At 41.9% G+C, this 21,109-nt stretch overlaps 3 protein-coding genes across 6 annotated transcripts; 1 reads left to right on the top strand and 2 right to left on the bottom strand.

The window, feature by feature from the left end:
* Positions 1 to 1,590: 1,590 nt before the first annotated feature.
* On the bottom strand, positions 1,591 to 9,321 carry pmela (premelanosome protein a). 3 transcript variants are annotated; one of them, XM_019881455.1, is made up of 12 exons: positions 9,151 to 9,321; positions 7,858 to 7,953; positions 7,614 to 7,760; positions 7,361 to 7,495; positions 6,871 to 7,032; positions 6,503 to 6,787; positions 5,468 to 6,199; positions 4,649 to 4,810; positions 4,449 to 4,551; positions 3,575 to 3,780; positions 3,408 to 3,495; positions 1,591 to 2,144 (listed from the first exon to the last, which is right to left on the bottom strand). In XM_019881455.1, the coding sequence occupies exons 1-12, from the start codon at positions 9,209 to 9,211 to the stop codon at positions 1,997 to 1,999; spliced, it is 2,325 nt and encodes a 774-aa protein (XP_019737014.1). In that variant the 5' UTR covers positions 9,212 to 9,321; the 3' UTR covers positions 1,591 to 1,996. The 3 variants fall into 3 exon arrangements, with proteins under 3 accessions (XP_019737014.1, XP_019737013.1, XP_019737016.1); XM_019881454.1 differs by having other exon boundaries at positions 1,591 to 2,141; positions 3,405 to 3,495; positions 9,151 to 9,320; XM_019881457.1 differs by lacking the exons at positions 7,858 to 7,953; positions 9,151 to 9,321 and having other exon boundaries at positions 1,591 to 2,141; positions 3,405 to 3,495; positions 7,361 to 7,489; positions 7,606 to 7,722.
* Positions 9,322 to 12,028: 2,707 nt separating this feature from the next.
* Positions 12,029 to 16,201, top strand: cdk2 (cyclin dependent kinase 2). The gene is made up of 7 exons (XM_019881010.1): positions 12,029 to 12,502; positions 13,889 to 13,966; positions 14,039 to 14,159; positions 14,253 to 14,423; positions 14,530 to 14,631; positions 14,947 to 15,150; positions 15,482 to 16,201. The coding sequence occupies exons 1-7, from the start codon at positions 12,387 to 12,389 to the stop codon at positions 15,584 to 15,586; spliced, it is 897 nt and encodes a 298-aa protein (XP_019736569.1). The 5' UTR covers positions 12,029 to 12,386; the 3' UTR covers positions 15,587 to 16,201.
* A 1,135-nt stretch (positions 16,202 to 17,336) lies between these two features.
* Positions 17,337 to 21,090, bottom strand: olfml3b (olfactomedin-like 3b). 2 transcript variants are annotated; one of them, XM_019881009.1, is made up of 3 exons: positions 20,761 to 21,090; positions 19,823 to 20,081; positions 17,337 to 18,913 (listed from the first exon to the last, which is right to left on the bottom strand). In XM_019881009.1, exons 1-3 carry the CDS (start codon positions 20,857 to 20,859, stop codon positions 18,129 to 18,131), a joined length of 1,143 nt encoding a protein of 380 aa, XP_019736568.1. In that variant the 5' UTR covers positions 20,860 to 21,090; the 3' UTR covers positions 17,337 to 18,128. The 2 variants fall into 2 exon arrangements, with proteins under 2 accessions (XP_019736568.1, XP_019736567.1); XM_019881008.1 differs by having other exon boundaries at positions 19,823 to 20,108; positions 20,761 to 21,087.
* Between the last annotated feature and the right edge of the window lie 19 nt (positions 21,091 to 21,109).

Genomic DNA, 21,109 nt, shown 5'->3' on the forward strand with positions numbered 1-21,109 from the left:
CATCCCCCGCCATGTCGTTACTATCTCTGCTCGCAGTACATTTATCTTCGCGTCTTCACTTCTTTTTTGGGGGGTTCAAACATTTAGCTCCAACATGCACATATTCTTTTACACATGTGCGGTATCACACTTAGGTGGGGCAGGCGCCAACACTCATTAAAAAAAAGAACACATTTAATGATTTTTGGGGGACTCAGCTATATCAGTAACACAACCCCTTTGCCAGATGTTACCATTAGGGATTGATCCTTCTTTTTTTTCCAGAGAAAACCCTGAGGAACCATAAATCCAATCAGCGACAGGATCAAGCTACAATGTCTGTTTCCATTTCCACTCGCGGTGTGCGTGTCAGGTTTCATATCTTAATGGGTATCTTGATATCAGCAACATGGGGATATAAAAAAGGGTCTTGGCTCAGAAGTCATGTATGGATGTCATGGTAAATGCACAGAGCTTTAAATTGGATAGCTGCTTTGAAACATAATGTAGTTTTTCAATCTGGTTTTAGCAGACATGGAATACAAATCATGGTACTCTACCTCTCTGCGAGTGATTTAATTTTTGTGCAATGATTGAGGATGCGTATGACTCATCTGCTGGTTTAACCAAGCTGACATTGTTGTCTGGGCTGTGAAAAATGATGACTAAAGCAGGGTCGTCGCATGGCCACGGGCACATCTGTAGTTAAAAATGGAAACCAAGAGGCCAATCAACAACCAGGGTTGATCATTGCCTGCACTGCTTAGCAATTAGAGCAATGCAATACTGCAGTGCTGGAAGATACAGTGTGGCTCACATTGGGGAAGAAAGAAATTGTAAGACACGACGGTAAGGGAGGTCATTGTATCGCTTTTACAAGGTGCTTCCTGGTGACAGATGCTTCCCAATTATCTTCGAATCAATAAAACCAGAGATGAAGACAAAGCGCAATGTCTTTTATGAGCAAAGTGACTCATGTAGTTTTCTCACAATGTTATAACTGGCATCCTTTATTAACAGTATTTGTTCCAGTCATTTGTCCTCCTTAATGAAATATTTTCCTACACTGACATCAGCTTTTCTTGCAGCGCCACAGTGTGTCACGTGACAAGCGTTTTGCTAACATGCAGACCTTTGTGACACATTTGTGTGTTGAGGATCCCCATGCTCATGATTTGCATATTTGATGAGGTGCTTTCAGCAATGGTCTCCAACCACAAGGCCGTGGGCCGACACTGGTCCATTGGGCATTTAGTAGCTTTCCTGTACACCCAAAGAAATATTTTATTGGTCATTATAGTCAGAAAGAAGTTTTAATTTGTAAATCAGGTGAATTCACCTGTGCCTCATGAGATGTCAAACTACTCATCGTAGGAATATAATACAAAAAATTGCTAAAAAAAAAAAAGCTTTTTCAGAAAGAGGAAAATACCAAATGATGAGATAAAAGAATAGCGTAAAAATTTCCTCCCCAAAACTGAATTTAAGAGATGATATAAGCAGTCCTCCTTAAAATAGAGGTTCATTGCTACAAATCATTGTCATGTATCACGCCCGCTCAAAGTGGCGACAAGCTTGCCAATGAAATAACAAATCTTTAAAAACTGAACCAAAGAGGATAAAATACCTTTATTCCATTTCCAGCATCCTACCTTCGTCAAGCAGGAGGCAATGGGTAAGTAAGTATCAGGTAAAGACTCACTGGAGAGGGAGACAAACACGTTAAAGTGGTAAAGTTCCATTTTATTCACGTCACAACACCAGCGCTCTGTGATACGGGAGCATTTGGAAGCAAATGAGCAAATTTTGATTTTCTAATTGAGGTTTTATATACAATAAGGCCAAAAATAATGGAAAGTTTATACAAATATTGTAAGTCTAAATATATATCGCAGACACCAAAATTGTTTTTTCATCTTCATAATGTGGTTGGCTGTCGTTTATTTCAACATGATCACAGAGTACATATAGGTAAGTATATGTTAATCAGACATTTGGTGCATAATGGTGTTCCAATTCACACAATCCTCCCCTGAAGCAGTGGGCGGCTTTCTCCAGGTGACTGTCGCATCAGCAAGTTCCACAGCAACAAAGGCACTGATGTTACTGCAGAGCTGCCGCCATTGTTGTCTTCTGTCATGGGCTGGTACTGCTTGAAGCGCCTGGTTGAAGCCAAAAACAGATGATAGGTCATGATATTTCAAAGTACAGATGTGTATGTGTGTGTGTGTGTGTGTGTGTATGTAGGTTTTAATGTGAAACTGACTTTTTTGCTAGCTAGCTAGCTAGCTAGCTTAATTTTTGTTATGATGGGTATTACATTTGAGTTAGGATTGATACTTTTTATGACATCCATTTTCGATATTGTTTATTTTGTTAATGGTTACTATAGAGCAGGGGTGTCAAACTCATTTCACATTGTGGGCCACATACGGCCTCGGTAGATGTAAAGTGGGCCGGACGATTAAAATTATACCATAATCTGCTATAAATAACCAAAACAACATGTCTTTCCTTTGTTTTGGTATAAAGAAGCACAAGAACATTTGGAAAAAGTTGAAATTTAATAAACAGATCTAGCGGATACTCCATGAATTGCACCTTATTAAAAATATTCATTCCGTGTTTTTTATGCATTTTTTCACTTTTAAATTATCCTGCGGGCCTGATAGAACCTCCTTGTGGGCCGGTTCCGGCCCGTGGGCCGTATGTTTGACACCCCTGCTATAGCGGCTGACATCATGAATGAATTAATCCCTGTCATTTTTGGGGCAAATGTGAACGAGGAATTGAGTGGGAATGGAGCGTGTCAGCCGTATGAACCACCGCATTCCCAGTGACCTCGTTTATGACCTGATGAAATAAATAACTCTACTTATCTTCTACAAGGTTGGCTGAAGGCCTGCAGTCGTTGGGCATAATTGTACATGAGGAATTCAGCTGCACTAAAGTTCACAATGTTTACCATGCCCTATTCATAACATGAAATATATGGTCAAAGTTAAAAAAAAAAAAAAAAAACAAATTTAACCCTTTCATGCATCCTGTAACCTGATAACATGATAAGCTGTTCACTGTAGTAACTGTGAAAGGGTTAATTTTTTTTTAAATTGGTCTAATAGAAATGTGATGTTATTCGTCGTGGTTTCGAGCTGTAATGTCCGACAGTAATGCATATTGCATGCAAAATTCCATCCAACATGTCTGCTTATTGCTGTCAAATCATGTGGAAATGTATTGCACGTAGGTACAATTTGTTTCCTTGGCTCCAGGGTTCCAATTTTGTCCATTTCAGAAACTTCTAACATCCAAAACCTCCCCCTGCCCCATCATTGACATCACAGATGGCAAAATCTAAATCTTGGTGAAGCTACTCAATCTTGGTTTTAGCTTTTATCTTAATGGTCCAAAATCTGGTGGCTCACCGATACATCAGCCCGATACAGCAGACCACGCAGGCAATAACCATCACACCCAGGATGATGGCAGCAGTTCCAGCTGGGGAACCACCAGAGGCTGTGATGGGAAGCAAATGACACAAATGGGTAAACAATGAAATCAATGAGTGACTTTAATAAGTGTTTTATTCACGCACCCAGTGCCACGCTGACACGAGCGCTTGCCATGGCGAGACTGACATCATTGGTCAAGGAGACATTGAGACAGAAAACGCCGGAGTCATTGAAGAACTGGCGAAGGACCATTTGGCAGTCAGGAGAGGGTGCGGCCGCGCTGCAGACAGTATCCACTGGTGTGATGCAGTCAGCATCCGAAATGACTGTGCAGACCTCACTTGGTAAACTGCGGGGAAGATCATTGGATTCAGAAAACATCGACAATGTGATGTATCAAACATCTTGTATTCGTAGAGGCAGCTCTGCTGTCAGAGAGATGTCATGTTAACAATGACAACAACTTGACAGAATGGGTCAGATTTTGTCGGCACTTTTTAGTCATGTGTCCGAAAATCGTCACAGTCGGGCGCATACATTTTGCGTCCAAATATGGTCGATTTGATGCTTTTTCACAAATGGATACGATTAGTCAGACCCCTTGTGGGTCTTTTATTTTGACCAATCTTAAGTGTCCAAAATGGCTTGATCTCTTTGACAATGTGATGTTATGTCTTAACAAATGTGTGTTCGAGTATTTCTGTTGTTTTTTTTCTCTATAAGGGATTGTATTGGAGAAGTAAGAAATCTGTCCATCAATATGCCTATTTTATTGCTTTTATCTTATTTCATTACTTTATTTCTTAATGTGCTTAAAAGCAATTTTTTTCATAATTTGATTAGCTATGGCACATGCTTAGCCACTCAAATTCTCAGAGTAATTGCAACTTTAAGTAAATAATGCACATTTGTGTGCGTAGAGCTGTTGCTCCTAAATCTATTCCATCACGTAACTGGTATTACATTCCACGTGATTCAGCCGTACCATGTTTTAATGCATACTGTGTAATCCCTTACCTTCCTTGACAGCTCACAGTGATATCCACGGCATTCTGAGCCAGCTCAGTGGACAGTGACACAACATTAGACATCTGTACAATCTCGACACTTTCAATACCCTCTGCATGATGAAAAAAAAAAACAAAAAACAGAGCATCATGAGCCCACGCTGTTTCTATTGAGCTTACTCACGCGTGGAATCAAGTAACACGACTTACGGACGACGTCGACAGAGGTGGCGAGGGAGCCATAACGGTAGACCATGCAGTTGGCTGAAACTTCCGGTGCTTGTCTTTTGACCACCACAAGGGCAATTTGTGCTGGATCTGTTTCTACCTCAGCTTGAACTTCTCCTTCGGTTAGAACCTCTTCATCGCCGGCTGAAATCAAAGTTGCACAGTGGAGATTTTGCATTGAGACTGGTTGTAGTCTGTCTTGATTAGTACATTCTGTTTTGAGGAAACTAGAATTCAAAAAGGACAGAGATGTGGCGATGCATAACAGGCTGGAATATTCTCCTATTATGTTTAGAGCTAATACAGAGCAACGTACAGTGAATATGGAGTAATTATATGATATAGTTTGTCATTCAAATGCAGAGAATGTCTGGCTTTTGGGCACTAAGGCACAAATTCTGCCGAGCAACAAGTGGCCACTCAAACATGACTTGACCCGAGCATACTCATGGTTTGGCATCCATGGATTCACCTATTGGCAGATTTTTTTTCTTTTCTACATTATTATTATTATTTATTTTTACTTAGGGGGCCAACTCACATTTTTCATAGACTGGCGGTTTATCCCCTATTCCTCAACAAAATATTTTTGTAATAGTCCAATTTCAATGGTCCATTGCATTATGCATAAACGCAGCTGACGGCGAAACCAGATATTTGAGTTTTACAGTGTGTACCCTACCTGAGTGCCGGTGCCGTACTATTTTCGAAATATATATATTTTTTAATCACTTATTTAAAAAAAATAAAATAAAATTTCAGTTATGAGGGTTTTTTTTTTTTTTTTTTTTTTTAACACACCTTCTGGAGCTACCGTGGCAACATCATTGTCAGTCTCAGTAATTTCTGCCTCAGCATCAGCTGCCTCTGCTTCTTCTGCAGTGGTACTCTCAGTGGCTGCGGCGACTACAACATCCTCAGCAGGGGCTGTTTCAGTTTGGACCACCTCTGCAACATCCTCAGCAGCAGCAGCCACCTCTTCTTCTGCCGCTATGGTTACCTCAGTGACAACGGCTTCTGGGAGAACTGTAGCTGCTACATCTACTGCAATTTCTTCTCCCTCTGCGACTGGGGCGACGGTAGCATCTGCGGCAACCTCGGGCACATTCTCTGCAGCTTCATCCACAGCCGCAGTTTCAACCTCTGTTGTGTCTTCAGCTTCAGGTTGAAGAGATGCAGCGGTTGCCAACTCGCTGGCATCAGCATCCTCAGCAACAACGTCAACCTCTGGGGCCGGAGCAGGAGTGGCAGCTGGATCTTGTTCTGCTGGAGCAACGGCTGCATCAATTGGTGCAGGTGCTGCCGAGACAGCTTCCAATTCATCCGCCCCTCCATCAATTGCGGCATCTGTGTCGTCGGTGTTGGTGGCGGCTGCGGCCGGCTGCACAGAGGCCTCGACCGGAGTGGCGTCAGGGACAGGCGCATCAGCCGCTGCTGCTGGGTCAGTGTCAGGGGCAGGTACATCTGCCGCCAGTGCTGGGTCGGCTGCTGGGGTCACAACTACAGCCGGTATAGCAGGGGCAACAGGAACTCCTGACGGAAAAGTGCAATGTCAGCTCCAAGCTTCAGTTCAATTCAGCCATGACAAGAGAATTTTTTTTTCCTCATGTGAATCGAATGTAAATGATTCATTTAGAAATTTGAACTTGTGTTTTTTTCTCTTTTTTTTTGCAAGGTCATCATTTTTATTGCCCAGACATTAATTTTAATGCGACTACAGTGTATCTGGTGGAGGGATGACATTGCCATAAAATCCATCATGTTGCTCATGTACTTTATGTAATAGCCTGTGACCACTTCCCTGAGTGTTAACCTTTCCACATTTAAAAATCTTACCAGCTGAGGGGTTTACGCAACCAATGGGGATGCTCGCCATCAGGACCACTTGTGGTTTGAAGGTCCCGACTGCCAGGTATGTGTGCGTGACAGTGCGCTCCCTGGAGATCAGAGTTCCGGTGCTGTCTCCAAAGTCCCAACTAAAGGTGATATCAGCACTACTCAAGTACTGGCTGGGATCATGAAGATTCACGCTGAACGCAATGGCCCGGTTCTGGATGAAGTTTGAGTCGTCTTGGTTTATGTCATTGACTTGAGCCAGGGATACAGTGAAGGGAACTTGGTCTGATGATGCAGAGATATAGTAGAGATGTCATTATGAGACCTAAGACAATATAAGAAAGGTCCAACGTGGTGTGTTGGGTCACCTGTGATGGTGAAGACGGTGGAGGCGTAGCCAAGGGGAATGAACTTGTTCTTTCCGCGGCAGTGATAGATGATCACTTCCATGCTGTAGGAGCCCAGGGAGACATCATCTGTTGAGATGGTGAGCGAAGAGGAGGGTCCATCTGCCACCTGCCAGTACTTTCCTGAAACATGTAATCATAAATATGAGTTATATATGCCGGCTCAATTATTGTAAGTGCCACAGTGTGAAGATAGGTTTCAATATCAAAACCTAAACTCTCTAACGACCTAACCTAGTTGTTTTGAAAAAATAAAAATATTGTTGTAAGATTATACGCATTTTGCCACAAGAGCGCTATTTTCATATTTTGTAGTGAATCACTATAAATATGAAAATATTTATAGTATCACTGTGATACTTCAGTTGCCTGTTGTTCTCCTGACACTGGTGTAGCCAGTCTAGTTTTTTGAAATGTCATGGTTTGATATTTTTTGCTGCAATAGCCTTACCCCATGTCTTCCAAACATACACATAGCGGGGCTTCCTGTCCCGGGTCCTTGTGAAAGGCATGCCATCAGGGAAGACCCCAGTGAACTCATTGCTCTGGTCTGGATACACAGCCTGGCCTGCCTGATACTCTTGCCCTGCAAATGATGTTCAAATAATAGCGGCACCCAATAGTTTTAGATGCTTAGGTGTTTGCTTTTGTGGTCAGTTTGTAGAAACAGCTCTACTTTCGAATCTTACAACTGACGGACTTACCATCAATAGTGCAGTTATGTGCCCAGACCACCTGCCCATTGGCAAGCACAGTTTGGTTTGGAGGGAAAACAAGATTAATACTAAAGGTCGATTTGGCTCCGAGCAGCGTTGGCGCGTCGTTCTTCAGATCAAATGTGACTGCACCACCTGAAAAAGACAAAGACGAAGAAGATCACTTGACATTGTTTTCTTTGTCAGAGAGAATAAATTGTAGATCTTCTCAAGAGCAAATGATCGTCCTCACCAGACCAGCAATTTCTGAATCTGGGGTCTCCATCCTTCCACACGGGATACATGCGAGAGTTCCATGAGCGGTAACGGGTGAACTGACTTCGAGGCACTGGAAGGAGGATCGTTTACCATTAAAATGCTGTCATATACTTTTTTTTGTACTTTATATGTAAATACTGTGAAAATACTGTAAAAGCATTGAGTATGATACTGTGTAACTTTACCCACAAACCTGTACGATACGTGACCGCAGCAAAATTTGACAGGTAGGTAACCGTATTTTCAAACCAGATATTAGTGTGATGGAATGAAACGACCAAATTATCTGAACATATACACCTGCCTATCGAGGTAACAGAGAACAAGAAGCGGTCAATGATTTTGGTGTTAAGGAGGGTAGGGGTTTGAGGCTGTGCAAATCACACGACCTGCAATCCCCCTCAAGCCTTTTCATGTGACCATCAGCTGAGCAGCCACATCAGTAATCTTCACTCCATGGGAGATCCCACACCCTTGCCTTTCTGTGTGTGTATTTGCCTTACAGTTTGACAAATTGTGGTTGATAGACTTCCGAATAATCAGTGTAATGTTATATTTGCACAGGGATGGAACCAGGGCCGTCATTATATTTCATTTTCAAAATCGCATACTAAATTTAAATTAATCTCTTCTTTTATTATTTATAAATTTATCTGTGGTTTTATTGTTTTTGTTCTTGATTGTCATGTGTCCTTAAGGGTTTTGAAAGGCGCTTATAAATAAAATGTATAATTATTATTATTATTTTGAAATTGACTGGACAGGTCCATATGCAGTAGAAATTTCGCTACATTTAAATACACTTGAATACAAAATGAAACACTAGCATTAAATATGAAGATTATTTCTGATGAAAACTGCAATTATTCCAATTATTAAAAATATGGCTATAATGTGTGCCCAATTCTATCTATCTATCTATCTATCTATCTATCTATCTATCTATCTATCTATCTATCTATCTATCTATCTATCTATCTATCTATCTATCCTGTCATATGTTTTGGTTGTGCCAGTGTGACGCAAGGTGTGAAATTTTAAATTTCTCCGTTAATTTGTTATCCAAACAAATATCATCAAAAGGACTGACATGCATGAAACCAATGAGACGCATCATGTGAGGAATCGTATTAGTCATGGTAATTAATGAGACTTGTTTGTTTATTTTAACTTGAGAGTCACATTAGTTTAAGAGATGATGTGATGAGTATACAAAAGGAGAAAGCATGAAAGCACAAATTTGATCAAAACTAATCATCTGACTTACTTTGTGCTGTGGTAGATGTCAAGGCCAAAGCCATCAGCAGCAGGAGCACCAGAGTCTTCATCCTGTCTTTGGTTGTGTGTCTTGTCCCAGAAACCCCGAACCTCACCAACCGCTCCTAAACCCAACCGCAACACCCACAGAGACTTTGGAAAAGTCCTCTCACTCTCTTTAAGAAGCTCCCGAACCCGAATTATCATAAGCATTCTTCTACCCTCTGACATCACTGCTGGTCTGTAAACAGGCACCGCCCCCCCCTTTTTGTACAGAGTTTCTTTTGCATTGAGAGTCATGAAGTCATTTTTAATTTCCATTTGTAATTTGTAATGTAGATGATTCCATTTTTTTTTTTTTAGAACAGTGAATGTCAAGAGTTCGTCGAGACTTGTAGCGGACTAGTTATGGGTTGTTCTGGTGATTCTCAGTTTACCACGGTGGCAACATGCAAAGTTTTGAGGTTACGAATGGCGTACAATGAACTAGTCTGTGCAGCGGAGCAAGAAGATGTGATAACATGGCTACAGAAGGCCGCCTAAGTTACCACTTAATCAGGTGTTCTGAAATGCACTTTAAATAAGTAAGAATGTACAGTTATGTTTAAAAACATGACATTTGTTTGCAAAAGCTATTTTTGAACACTTGCTTTAATTTATTGCGCTTGACTTTTATAAAAGTTAGCAAGAATAGGAAAATATGGGTCCCAGTGTGACAGCTGTTGAGAACCACTGTTTTAGGTCAGTGGAAGCTTCAAATGAGGTTTTAATCCTGAAAATCAATATATAATTTTGTGCATAATTACCAGAGATGGCGCTATGATTTTTCTTTGCCTCTTGGGGCTGAAGTGGGGCTTGACCGTTACATAGGGGGGCTGAGAAAAGAAATTGTAAATATATTTTATAATTTCAAATAAAATGCTGGACATTTTAAAAATGAGGATTAATGACAGGACTATAGCACCATCCCTGCACATTCCACATTAAGATCTCATGCCTGTGTCTGACGTATGACTTTTCAGCTATGTGTGTGTGCATGGGTGTCACAAGATGAAAGGGCAAATGGCAAATCAATAGAATCCATTTATTTCCGAAGCCATCTTTCTGAACACTGGCTGTCCACCTCAGGCTACTCTTACAATTGGTCACCAGAAGCACAGGCACACTCGTGCTCCAGTTAACAGGATAGTTCTCCTTTTTGACATAGTTTCATTCATAAGAAAACAAGTATTCATTAATGCTGGTATTCAGGAAATTTTCGTTAAACGTAGTCCACAGGAGAAAATGCCATATTTTTGTGAAATTTCTTACATTAATGTTGTTAATAAAAAGAAGCAAATATCACAAACAACAACACCTGTGTGCTGAGAATGTACACTAAGATAGAATAAAATCCTTGTATTTTTTTCTATTAGTACATGATGGTGAATGGTGGTTCCTCACAACTACTTGCTCCCAAGAGTCTCATGCTTGCCAGACTGTGAGGCTGCACTGCATGTGACCTCATGTGCTAACCAAGTTCAGGACGGATCCTTCCCACAGAGCACATGACTGCACAATGCACATACCACTAAGTGCAGCATTAACTCCTCTGGACTTTCCAGGAAAATATCTACGTTAAATGTATTTTCTTTTATCATCAAGCGCTACCTGAAAATTCTTCGCGCTCAATGTTCCACCATAAGGATCAACAGTAAAGTACAATAACGTAGTAAGCCAACATTTTAATTAAAAAAAAAATATATATATTATTATTATGCTGCTGTAACATTTTGGAGTGTTTGGACATTAACACAATGCTTCAATATATGAAAATAAAGAAGTCTTTAACTCCATCCATCCATTTTCTGATTCGCTTATCCTCAAAAGGGTCGCTGGAGCCTATCCCAGCCGTCTTCGGGCAGTAGGCGGGGGACACCCTGAACCGGTTGCCAGCCAATCGCAGGGCACACAGAGACGAACAACCATCCACACTCACACTCACACCTAGGGACAATGTAGAGTGTTCAATCAGCCTGCCATGCATGTTTTTGGAATGTGGGAGGAAACCGGAGTACCCGGAGAAAACCCATGCAGGCCCAAGGAGAACATGCAAACTCCACACAAGATGGCCAGAGCCGGGCTAACCACTGGACCACCCACCGGGCCACCTGTCCTTTAGTCATTATTTCATTTAATTTATGGCGCGTACAAGCTTTTAAAAAAAGCACATAAATGTCTAAAAACAGCTCTTAAAAACTGAATTTAACTGAACTGTGCTTAATAATGTAGTGTACTTGAAAACTGTGTAGAGGGCTGCACCCACCCGAGTGTATTTTTTTTTAGGCTCAAACAGGTTGTATGTGTATTGTGTAAGAAGTCCATGTTCCCTTTTTGCCCATTCCGAACATAGAGCAATCCATCCAAAACCTACGAACCCCCAATTTACATATGCATAGCTAAAAGTTTCTTCTGTTTGATGTAAATTTTATTCGTATTCAACATGTTACTAATTTTAGAGATGGAGTTCTATCTATGCATCTATTTGGTATTTGGTATTACATATATGATGGTGGTGAGAGCTCACTGTACAGTAGTATGAGTTCAATTTGAACTAAACAGAGCAGACGGCACAGATTACGTAAAACGTCAGACCGTCACGTGACCTTTGGGGACGGGAGGCGTTTGATTTTACTTCCATGCTACGAGAACTGAACAGTTCTATAACTGGTCAGTTATCTCAACTCAAAAAACAACATAGGGGGAAAAACTTATCCTACAAACTGACTCACTTAAGTTACAAATCCATTCCAATATTTTACACGGAGAACGTCGCAAAAGAAGTGGTTACAACTTAAACAAATACCGCCACCAAGACAATCGGTATGTCAAGGACAGTGAAACACGCGCTTCGTGTGGCAACGCGGGAAAGGTTGCTGTGTTGTCTCCTGTGTGTTTTGCACTTGGACACTAACAACCCGATAAACGGAGTTAAGTTCATTCGCTTAAACTCCTTATCCAGCGAGTTAGCCGGTTCAATTGACCCCGGGTGACTGTTTTAACGCTCGGTGTAACTCTTTCCTTCGGCGGCAGTGTATATGTTTGCGGAACACGCGGGCGAATTTGAACCAGGAGTAGCATTTGGCTGAATGAATGTCCGCGCTGGTTGTTAGCGTGGACACACACACACACACACACACAAAAAAAAAAACGCGAGGCAACTTGGAGCCGTGACATCCCTGCCGAAAACTGTCCGAACCCTGGCCCATGGATTCCTTTCAGAAGGTCGAAAAGATAGGAGAGGGCACATATGGAGTGGTGTACAAAGCCAAGAACAAGAACACGGGTGAAACGGTGGCGCTCAAGAAGATAAGGCTGGACACGTAAGTCAGCTGGGAGGGTCCTGGGGGGTCAATGAGCTCTGCTTTGTGTTCATGTGATGGGGCAAAAGTCTCCATGGGATGCTGGAGTCTACATATTATTATATTGGTCAGAACAACAAAGCAATGACATTTGTTAGCTTACTGCTATGCTGTATTCTAATTTTATAATACAACATACAAAATCTCTCCATTTTGTATTTATGTGGCGCTGGATAAGAGTTGAGAGACTACTGCCAGATTTAACAATGAAACAAAAGAAATAGGGCTTCAAGGTTTGACTTTTAGGCCAACGTTGCTTGTTGTTTGTCACAAGCATATCGACCAATTGTTCTCAAACCTTACTCACCAAGTGCCACCTATAAAAACAAACCCTGAGCAATCCAAATACTACCATAATGACTACCCTTAAAATACAGTAGTTTAGAAGGTCTAGGTGTTAAAAAAAATAAAAATAATAATAATAAAAAATAGTATTGCGAGTTACTGTAACATTATTCACAGTGTAAACATTAATACTGGGCTTAAATATAGGAAAATCATTTGGGCAGTGATTCAAGTACTGTACCACTAAAGTGAGCTTGAGCACCACACTTTGAGAATCACTGAAGTAGATGTTAATAGAAAATGAGATAAACAGTTAATTTCTCTGCTTCTCAATGAAGATTTGTTGGCATGAACATTTACAGGATAAGCTGTACAGGGCAGCGATGTTTTTTTTCAGGATTGTGTTTATTCCATTTGTATGACTGTTTGATTATTTGAGTCATTGGGTATTTTGCTTCACCTTTATTCAAGGAAGCTTTTTGTGTCAGTGTCAGACTTAAGTCTCTACTAACATTACTACAAAAATGTGCACATTTTGTTTTACAATCTAATCAGATCTTAATAAGCTCTCCAAAGTCTGCCTACCAAAAAAAAAAAGAACTAAATGATTATTATTTCGTTCTTGTTTATTTATGATTGAAGTGGTAGCAAAAGTGGTCCAGTGCCGTGGACCATATTTTACATTAGAAAAATTTCACAGGACCACCCAAAAAATGTTACAAAAACTATACATACTACATTGAAATCATGAAATATTTTTTCTCACAAATTTACTTAGCCTTCCATGATTTTATCCTGTTGTATGAACAGTAGCAGGTGAATACATGGGTTAATTATGTACCTTCTGCCATCTAGTGGAAGAGCATAACATTGTTCTGCCTATCACTATATCTTGCCGGTGTAGATAGGTGAACAAAGATACATTATTTGTACTAAACAAATAATTATCACCAGATAAATTAAGCTAAATTGGATCATGTCCTGCGGCACACCTGATGATCCTTCACGGCATTCTAATGAGCAGTGGCAAAGTTGCAATATATTCTTATTTTTTCCACTCAGGGAAACTGAGGGTGTTCCAAGCACTGCCATCCGGGAAATTTCCCTCCTCAAAGAGCTCAGTCACCCGAATATTGTCAAGTAAGCACCAACTCCTGCATCCTATGTTGCAGTCTTATTTCCAAAGTTTTAAAATCTTCTGACGCTTTTAAGGTTGCACGATGTCATCCATACGGAGAACAAGCTTTACCTTGTCTTTGAGTTCCTCAACCAGGATCTCAAGAAGTTTATGGATTCTTCCACAGTCACTGGTATCCCGCTCGCTCTGATTAAGGTAACCGTTGTGGCCATCTGCCTCTTTAGTGGATTTATTTACTGTCCTGTATGTGAATAAACAAATTCATGGCAATTTGCTTTTTTTTTTTAGAGTTATCTCTTCCAGCTGCTGCAAGGCTTGGCATTCTGCCACTCCCACAGGGTTCTCCATCGCGACCTTAAGCCTCAGAACCTTCTCATCAACGCTCAGGGTGAGATCAAGCTGGCTGACTTCGGCCTGGCGAGAGCATTCGGGGTGCCTGTGCGTACATACACACATGAGGTAAATGAGGGGCGGGGGGTGCAGTTCTGTATCAGTGGAAGTGAATGTCGAGAACTGTTTTTTCGGCATGCTTTCTGATGACCAAAATCTCCTGTATGTATGTCAGGTGGTAACCTTGTGGTACAGAGCACCTGAGATCCTGCTGGGCTGCAAGTTTTACTCCACCGCTGTCGACATCTGGAGTCTGGGTTGCATCTTCGCGGAAATGGTAAATGGTGTCTCGATGAGGGCTGGCCATAATTAACCAATCGTTCCGATTTCTGTCCAGAGGAAGGAGTAATGCAAAATCAAGTATATTACTCAGTGAAACCATCAGAAGCCCTGTGGTTTCAATTTAGTTTGTGACGTGAAGAACAACAACATCTGCCGCTCTCTGCAGCATGGCCCCGAATTTAAGTGAAAGATTTTCACTGCTCCAAACTTGCTTGAGTGTACCGAAACCCCCGAGTGGCTTGTGATGCTCTCATCATCCTTTTAGAATCGTCACACTTTATGACACTCGGTGAAATCGCTTCTTTGTTAGGTCACACGGAGGGCACTCTTCCCCGGCGACTCTGAGATAGACCAGCTCTTCCGCATCTTCCGCACCCTCGGCACCCCTGATGAGGCCACGTGGCCGGGAGTCACTTCCATGCCCGACTACAAACCGTCGTTCCCCAACTGGGCCCGCCAGGATTTATCCAAAGTGGTTCCTCTCCTGGATGAGGATGGAAGAGATCTTCTCCGAGTGAGAACATTCCCCTTTTGTTTGTGTCTGACCGAGAAGATTTAAAAAAAAAAATGCTCTCTAAAGGATGTTTCCCTCCGATGTAGATTATAGATCACACTAATGGTAGAAAAAACTGTGACATTATTTTGTCCTGGTCTCAGTGTTTATATCGCAAAAAATTGCATTTCTACAGGGCTGTGTAGACTTTTTATATCAACTGTATATATTTTTTTGTGACATTTTTGTTTGGAGATTTTTCCGTGATACAAGATTTGCATGAAAGTTTAGGAAACACTGATTTAGACTGCAGCAGCTACAGTATGTTTTATGCGTTGCGCTTGTCTTTCAGGAAATGCTGCGCTACGATCCAAACAAAAGGCTATCGGCCAAGAACGCACTTGTCCATCGCTTCTTCCGTGACGTCACCATGCCGCTTCCTCATCTGAGACTCTGAATGATGCAAAACCATTCCCTACAAGTAGATTCTTTTGATGATGATGAGCGATAAGTGACCTCACTTCATGGCAGGTTCAGAAAGGAAAGAAAAGTATGAGTGGCACCTTTTGAAGGTTATTTGATACTGAAAAAGAACCGGTTAGGGATGTTCTTGTCTGTTCTTTAGCCCTAATGTTGTTCTGTTAAGTATCTGTAGATGCCATTGTTCAGCTAAATATTGTCATCCTTCTATGTATGTCGGTTCTCGGTCGACATATTGTAGTTTTGTGCCCAAACACCTGTTTGTTTTATTTTTGTGTTTTGGCCTTTTGTGTCCAAATTTTAGAGTTTAGAAATTGACGGCACAAGGTTCGGGATAGTGCAAATACCAGCTTTAATTCATCACTCAGTTTTCCTGCCATAAGAACTCACCAGAAGTAAAAATCTCTTTCATTTCTGATGTTTGTACATATGCTGGTGATGTTGCAAGGCTTGCCTTATTTTCAGATTTTTCCAGTCTGGTGGGCTCTCACATCTTTCATACACTAAATTTTACCCGCCCTTTATGAGCCCCCGTTTTATGGCTACTGCTATGTTGACAGTTGAGAAAAAAATAAACATGTTTATATAACTGTTGGAGTTCAGTCAGTATTTTCTTTGTCTGCCATTTTGTGCAATAATTTAGTTTCATTTTTCAAAACATAGCTGCAACTCAAAATGTGAGCACTTCCAAGAAGACATCAATTTCAAATCAAATATGTAATGTGATACAAAACCTTTTAAAATGGCCCTGTAAGTGTAATAGAATCACTTCGACATGCTCAAACATTTGTTATTCAAAATGAACTGCTTCCTATGATGCATAAAAAGTGTCATGATAGAGCTAGATGTGTACTGTTTTCTACAGTATCATTTCATAACAGGAACCTGGGGGTGGGGCTGTATTTTGCTTGAACAGTTTTAAGTTAAGTTAAACAGGGAGTCTGCGTCTTATGGCAGGAAAACTGAGTGAACCCATCGAAAGAAACGATGGTAACCTTCCACAGCTAGCAAAACCTTCAAACTAGACAGAACATATAAATAAAAAGGAATGATATCTTAAGGCTCTTGATTATTAAATTAATAAATCAAATATAGTGAACCCAAAACATTTCTTCATAGTATGTTTTTTGCGCCTCTACTAGATGTTTGTGGAATTTTAGTTAAGTGGCAAAGTCCACCTGAAAATGATATTGTAGTTGCTAATGGCACAGGTGACGACCAACTACGGCTTACCTGTTTTCTGAAGCTTATCCATGATTGGCCATTACATGAGACCTGAGGAACTGTGATGTCATTTTCAAGTGGCAAAATGGCCGCCCCCCTGAGAGGGACTAAAAGGTGGATTTTACTCTCGAGCTCATATTCTACAAACACAATATTAATCAGAATGCCGTGTCTAGACTAGTAGGGTTGCATAGAGCCTATTACTGTCAAGAACATTTTGGGGTTGACTTCCACCTTTAAAACTGCTTGCAAGAATTGAATGTAGGCCCGCTTCACTCATTTAGCCAGATGAAGCTGATTTAAAAAATATAATCACTGATCATTTTACTCATGTACTACTGGCAGGTCTTACTGACAGAGCAAATATGACAAAAAATCATTTTGGAAAATTACAACACCCACCACCCCTTCCCTTAAACTTCTAAGTTATGTTCATGCGTTGAACTAAAAATAGACTTTGATTTGACAATGTTGATGAATAACCAAATGTCTTAACCAGTTGGTACTTTTCATACATTTATTTTGTGAAAAACAGCTCAGTCTGATCAGTCTTGGTTTACAGAACTCCACAGTGTAAAGAGGGAAACATAACGGTGCTAGCCAGCTAGCAAATTCCACTAAATAGCAAATCATTATCAAATGTTGCTATGAGCTTGAACGGAATTATTTCTCCACTGGTTTGAACCATTGCTGTCACATATGATTACATGGAACATACAGACTAAATCGTGGGGGATTACACATGTTTGTATTTCATCATAACAGGATTAAGTAAACTGTATCTCAATCAGTTGGCTTTGCCTTTATGAGCTATAATCACAACCAGGCAAAAACTTAACTGGACAAAGCACTGCTCACATAAGAGCCCAGTGGAAACCACCCGGAAATTTGGTTATGCCTGCAGATATTTAGACTGTCCCTCTGCTTTAGGAAAAGCAAAAGTTTTACTTTCATGGCGACTCTTTTCCCTTTAGTGTGTGAAAATGGAATGCAGATTTTTTAAAAAAAGGCAATCAAAATCTTGACAGAAGTTGATAGAAATGTCAAAGAATGATAAAAGCAGAGTTAAGTACAAGATGCTTCCAGGCAGAAGGTTGTCAGCAGCTAAAAGACAGGAAATTGACACTTCATGTACTGCACAGTAAACACATTGTGACAATATGAAGAGACACGACACATACAACAGTACAAAAGTTGTATAAACTCCACTGGCCAGTAGGCTCACACGACGCAGTGTGGCCAAAACTACTTCTGAGCTATACCACAATGTGGGTTGGGGATTTTGTTGTTTGGTCCTAAACCTCAAGTTTCTTCTTCATGACAAGTTTGTAGAGAATCTGGAAGCCATCATCCCAGGCATAGAGCAGCTGCTCCAGCGGGTTGTACTTGAGACTGGCGTGAGCCCCGTAACGTTTGGGAAAGTAAATCAGCGGCGCGTCGTCATTGCTCACCATGTCATTGACGTCGAACAAACACTGGACGTGGGATCGCCCGGGCTGCTCCGAGTTGTAGACCACGTACAGCGTGCCACAGATGACAAAGGCCGCTTCTGCGTTCTGTCTCGGGCAGCTCGTGTCCCACGTTTGCTCGATGCTCAGCGAGCGAGTGTCTATTTTAGCCAGGGAGATGTGTTGCTCATTCTCAAGTGTTGAGTAAATGACCCACAGGCCTTCTTCATCCACGGCCAAGTCCATCACGGTTTCAGGGCTCAGACTGTACACTGGGATGTAGTCCTGGTCTGGGAACACCGCGCTACCTACCACAGACTTGTTCCTCAAGTCATATTTGACCAGCGTCAATTCATCCTCCTGAATCACAATATAGGCGTGATTGTTATAGACGATGTGTCCCGTCCCCCGCCAAGCGGAGGGAAGCTTCAGCTGCCTGGAGTCAGACAAGCCTTGCGAACGAGTAAACTCTTGCACGGTGGCAAATTCGAAGATGGTGTCTTCGTCGGTTCCATTAAAGATAAAGACCTTCCCGGAGCCCCCACCAGTGTCTCTGGTCCACATTCCCTTGGAGCCTCCCAATCTCTTCAAGATCTTCATAGCCTTTATGGTGGAGAGCATGTCGTTGCAGTCTAAGAAAAAGAGAAACACAATTGCATCCCCTCATCATGCTCATGCTAATTTAACATTGCTACCATTTGCACCCCAAAATGCCATGGGGTTGTTTTTTTTCTAAGATTCACCCTAAATATTAATGACTTGTGCAATAGAAAGGAACTTAACCAAATTTCAGTGAATTCAGTTCAATATTTATCTATTGTTGCCAGCTGGTGTGCATTAATTCCAGTAAAACTAACAAACAAAAAAAAAAACCAACGTAACATTAAATATGTCAGGCGGCCCGGTGGTCCAGCGGTTAGCGTGTCGACCTCACAGTGCAGGGGCACCGGGTTCAATTTCAGCTCCGGCCTCCCTGTGTGGAGTTTACATGTTCTCCCCGGGCCTGCGTGGGTTTTCTCCGGGTACTCCGGTTTCCTCCCACATTCCAAAAACATGCATGGCAGGCTGATTGAACACTCCAAATTGTCCCTAGGTGTGAGTGTGAGTGTGAGCGCGGATGGTTTTTCGTCTGTGTGTGCCTTGTGACTGGCTGGCAACCGGTTCAGGGTGTCCCCCGCCTACTGCACGAAGACGGCTGGGATAGGCTCCGGCATCCCCCGCGACCCTTGTGAGGATAAGCGGATCGGAAAATGGATGGATGGATTAAATCTGTCTTTGTGGTGTTTTCAATTAAATACGTGAATTGAATAACATTTGTCCCTCTTCTATACTTCTTATCTTCACTCGGGTTGCGGGTGTGCTGAAGTATATTCGGTGCAGTACACCCCTGGAGTGCACTGCTAACCAGTAGTCTACTGTGCCACTTCTTTTTTCTTTTTTTTTTGCTTATGCTTATTTCAAATATATCTCATGAGTTGTGCCATGTGACGATGGCTCATTCCCAGTTAGCAACACTAATTCGGAGCAGCGCAATCTCTCACCGGTGAGTTTGAAGTATTTGGTCTTCTGCTTCTCCTGCACCTGGGTGACCTGCTGCTCGATCAGCTTGTCGTCCACATCCACGCACGGCTGAGCACCGTTCTGGGTCTCCAAGTAGTCCAGCTCACGCTCCACCCGGTCCACTCGCATCCCCATGCTGTCCAGACTCACGCGGAGTGTCTCCTTCTCTTTGTCCAGGTTCTCAAGCTGAGAAACCATGTGTTGTTTGAGTTCGCGCAGCTCTGAGGCGTAGCGCGTGGCCTGTTCGTGCCACAGGGAGATGCGGTCCTATTTTGTTGAAGCGGGCCAGGTCAGATATGGACATACAGATTTCAAAGAAAGAATTCTAATTAGCAGACTTCAAAGTATTCCGAGAGGCAAGCACTGACATCAACCTTTGTGTTTCAGCCAAGAAAGTTTTTCCCTCTCTGTAGAGGGGAAGGATTAACAAATAAAACATATGAAGTGAGGAATTTCAGGGCACAATGTTGACATGGATTTCAGCCATAATCCATATTAGAAATTCAACGTACTATAAACAGCATCTTCAATTTTCCTTGACGCCAAACTGTTATTTTCCTTTCGTGGTATAGTGACTGTACCATTAAAGGATAACAAGTCTCCGGCAAGAGACTCATATGGACATTTTGGAGACTTTCCACACGGGATATTGATGGTGAAATAACAACTTCCTTGATCATCCTGATAAATGCAATCCTCTGCATTTCCGTGTTCTGCTGCGTCACTAACGCGGACAAGATGAATGCACCCTATTTGCATCTTTTTACGTCCTTCCCATGTCAAAAGTGGCTACTAAATGGAACCTAAGCACTATAACGGCTTTGAAAAGTTTTCCGCAGGGTTGAGGCACATCTGCATTCCAATGCCTTTGCCCTATTCCTGGAAATTTCCTCGTGGAGCACAAGAAGAAGCGTCTCACCTCTATCGCAAGCAGCCGACGTTCCAAGTAGTCAATGAGGGCCTGGTGCTGTGCGCTGGCCAAACACACGGCACTGACGAAGACAACGAGTCCTCTCATTATGTTTCCTCCTGCTCGCGTAGACTGGCCGAGTGTGTGGAGGAGCCGGCAGATCCCCAGAGGTGGGCTGGAATGTCCAGCTGAGCTAAATGGGAGGAGCTAGGAACATCTGGTGGAGATGGAAGAGACAGGCCTGTCCCCCTTGTTTCCTCTTCGACTTCTACCTGGTGCAGAATGTAGGGAACAGGGTATATCCATCCATTTTCTGAACCGCTTTATCCTCACAAAGGTCGCGGGGCGTGCTGGAGGC

The sequence above is a fragment of the Hippocampus comes genome, unplaced genomic scaffold (genome assembly GCF_001891065.2).
Source record: "Hippocampus comes isolate QL1 unplaced genomic scaffold, H_comes_QL1_v1.1 scaffold68, whole genome shotgun sequence".
NCBI classification, from domain to species: domain Eukaryota; kingdom Metazoa; phylum Chordata; class Actinopteri; order Syngnathiformes; family Syngnathidae; genus Hippocampus; species Hippocampus comes.

Excerpts from the sequence above, each read along its gene's own strand:
- pmela (XM_019881455.1), bottom strand. The coding sequence starts at position 9,211 with ATGAAGACTCTGGTGCTCCTGCTGCTGATGGCTTTGGCCTTGACATCT. Across the intron at positions 7,761-7,857 it reads ATTCAGAAATTGCTGGTCTG|GTGGTGCAGTCACATTTGAT; the intron begins GTGAGGACGATC and ends TGTCTTTTTCAG. Across the intron at positions 4,811-5,467 it reads TGCCACGGTAGCTCCAGAAG|CCGGCGATGAAGAGGTTCTA; the intron begins GTGTGTTAAAAA and ends CTTTGATTTCAG.
- cdk2 (XM_019881010.1), top strand. The coding sequence starts at position 12,387 with ATGGATTCCTTTCAGAAGGTCGAAAAGATAGGAGAGGGCACATATGGA. Across the intron at positions 14,160-14,252 it reads TCCCGCTCGCTCTGATTAAG|AGTTATCTCTTCCAGCTGCT; the intron begins GTAACCGTTGTG and ends TTTTTTTTTTAG. Across the intron at positions 14,632-14,946 it reads GTTGCATCTTCGCGGAAATG|GTCACACGGAGGGCACTCTT; the intron begins GTAAATGGTGTC and ends CTTCTTTGTTAG.
- olfml3b (XM_019881008.1), bottom strand. The coding sequence starts at position 20,859 with ATGAGAGGACTCGTTGTCTTCGTCAGTGCCGTGTGTTTGGCCAGCGCA. Across the intron at positions 20,109-20,760 it reads GTCGGCTGCTTGCGATAGAG|GACCGCATCTCCCTGTGGCA; the intron begins GTGAGACGCTTC and ends TCAACAAAATAG. Across the intron at positions 18,914-19,822 it reads CAAATACTTCAAACTCACCG|ACTGCAACGACATGCTCTCC; the intron begins GTGAGAGATTGC and ends TCTTTTTCTTAG.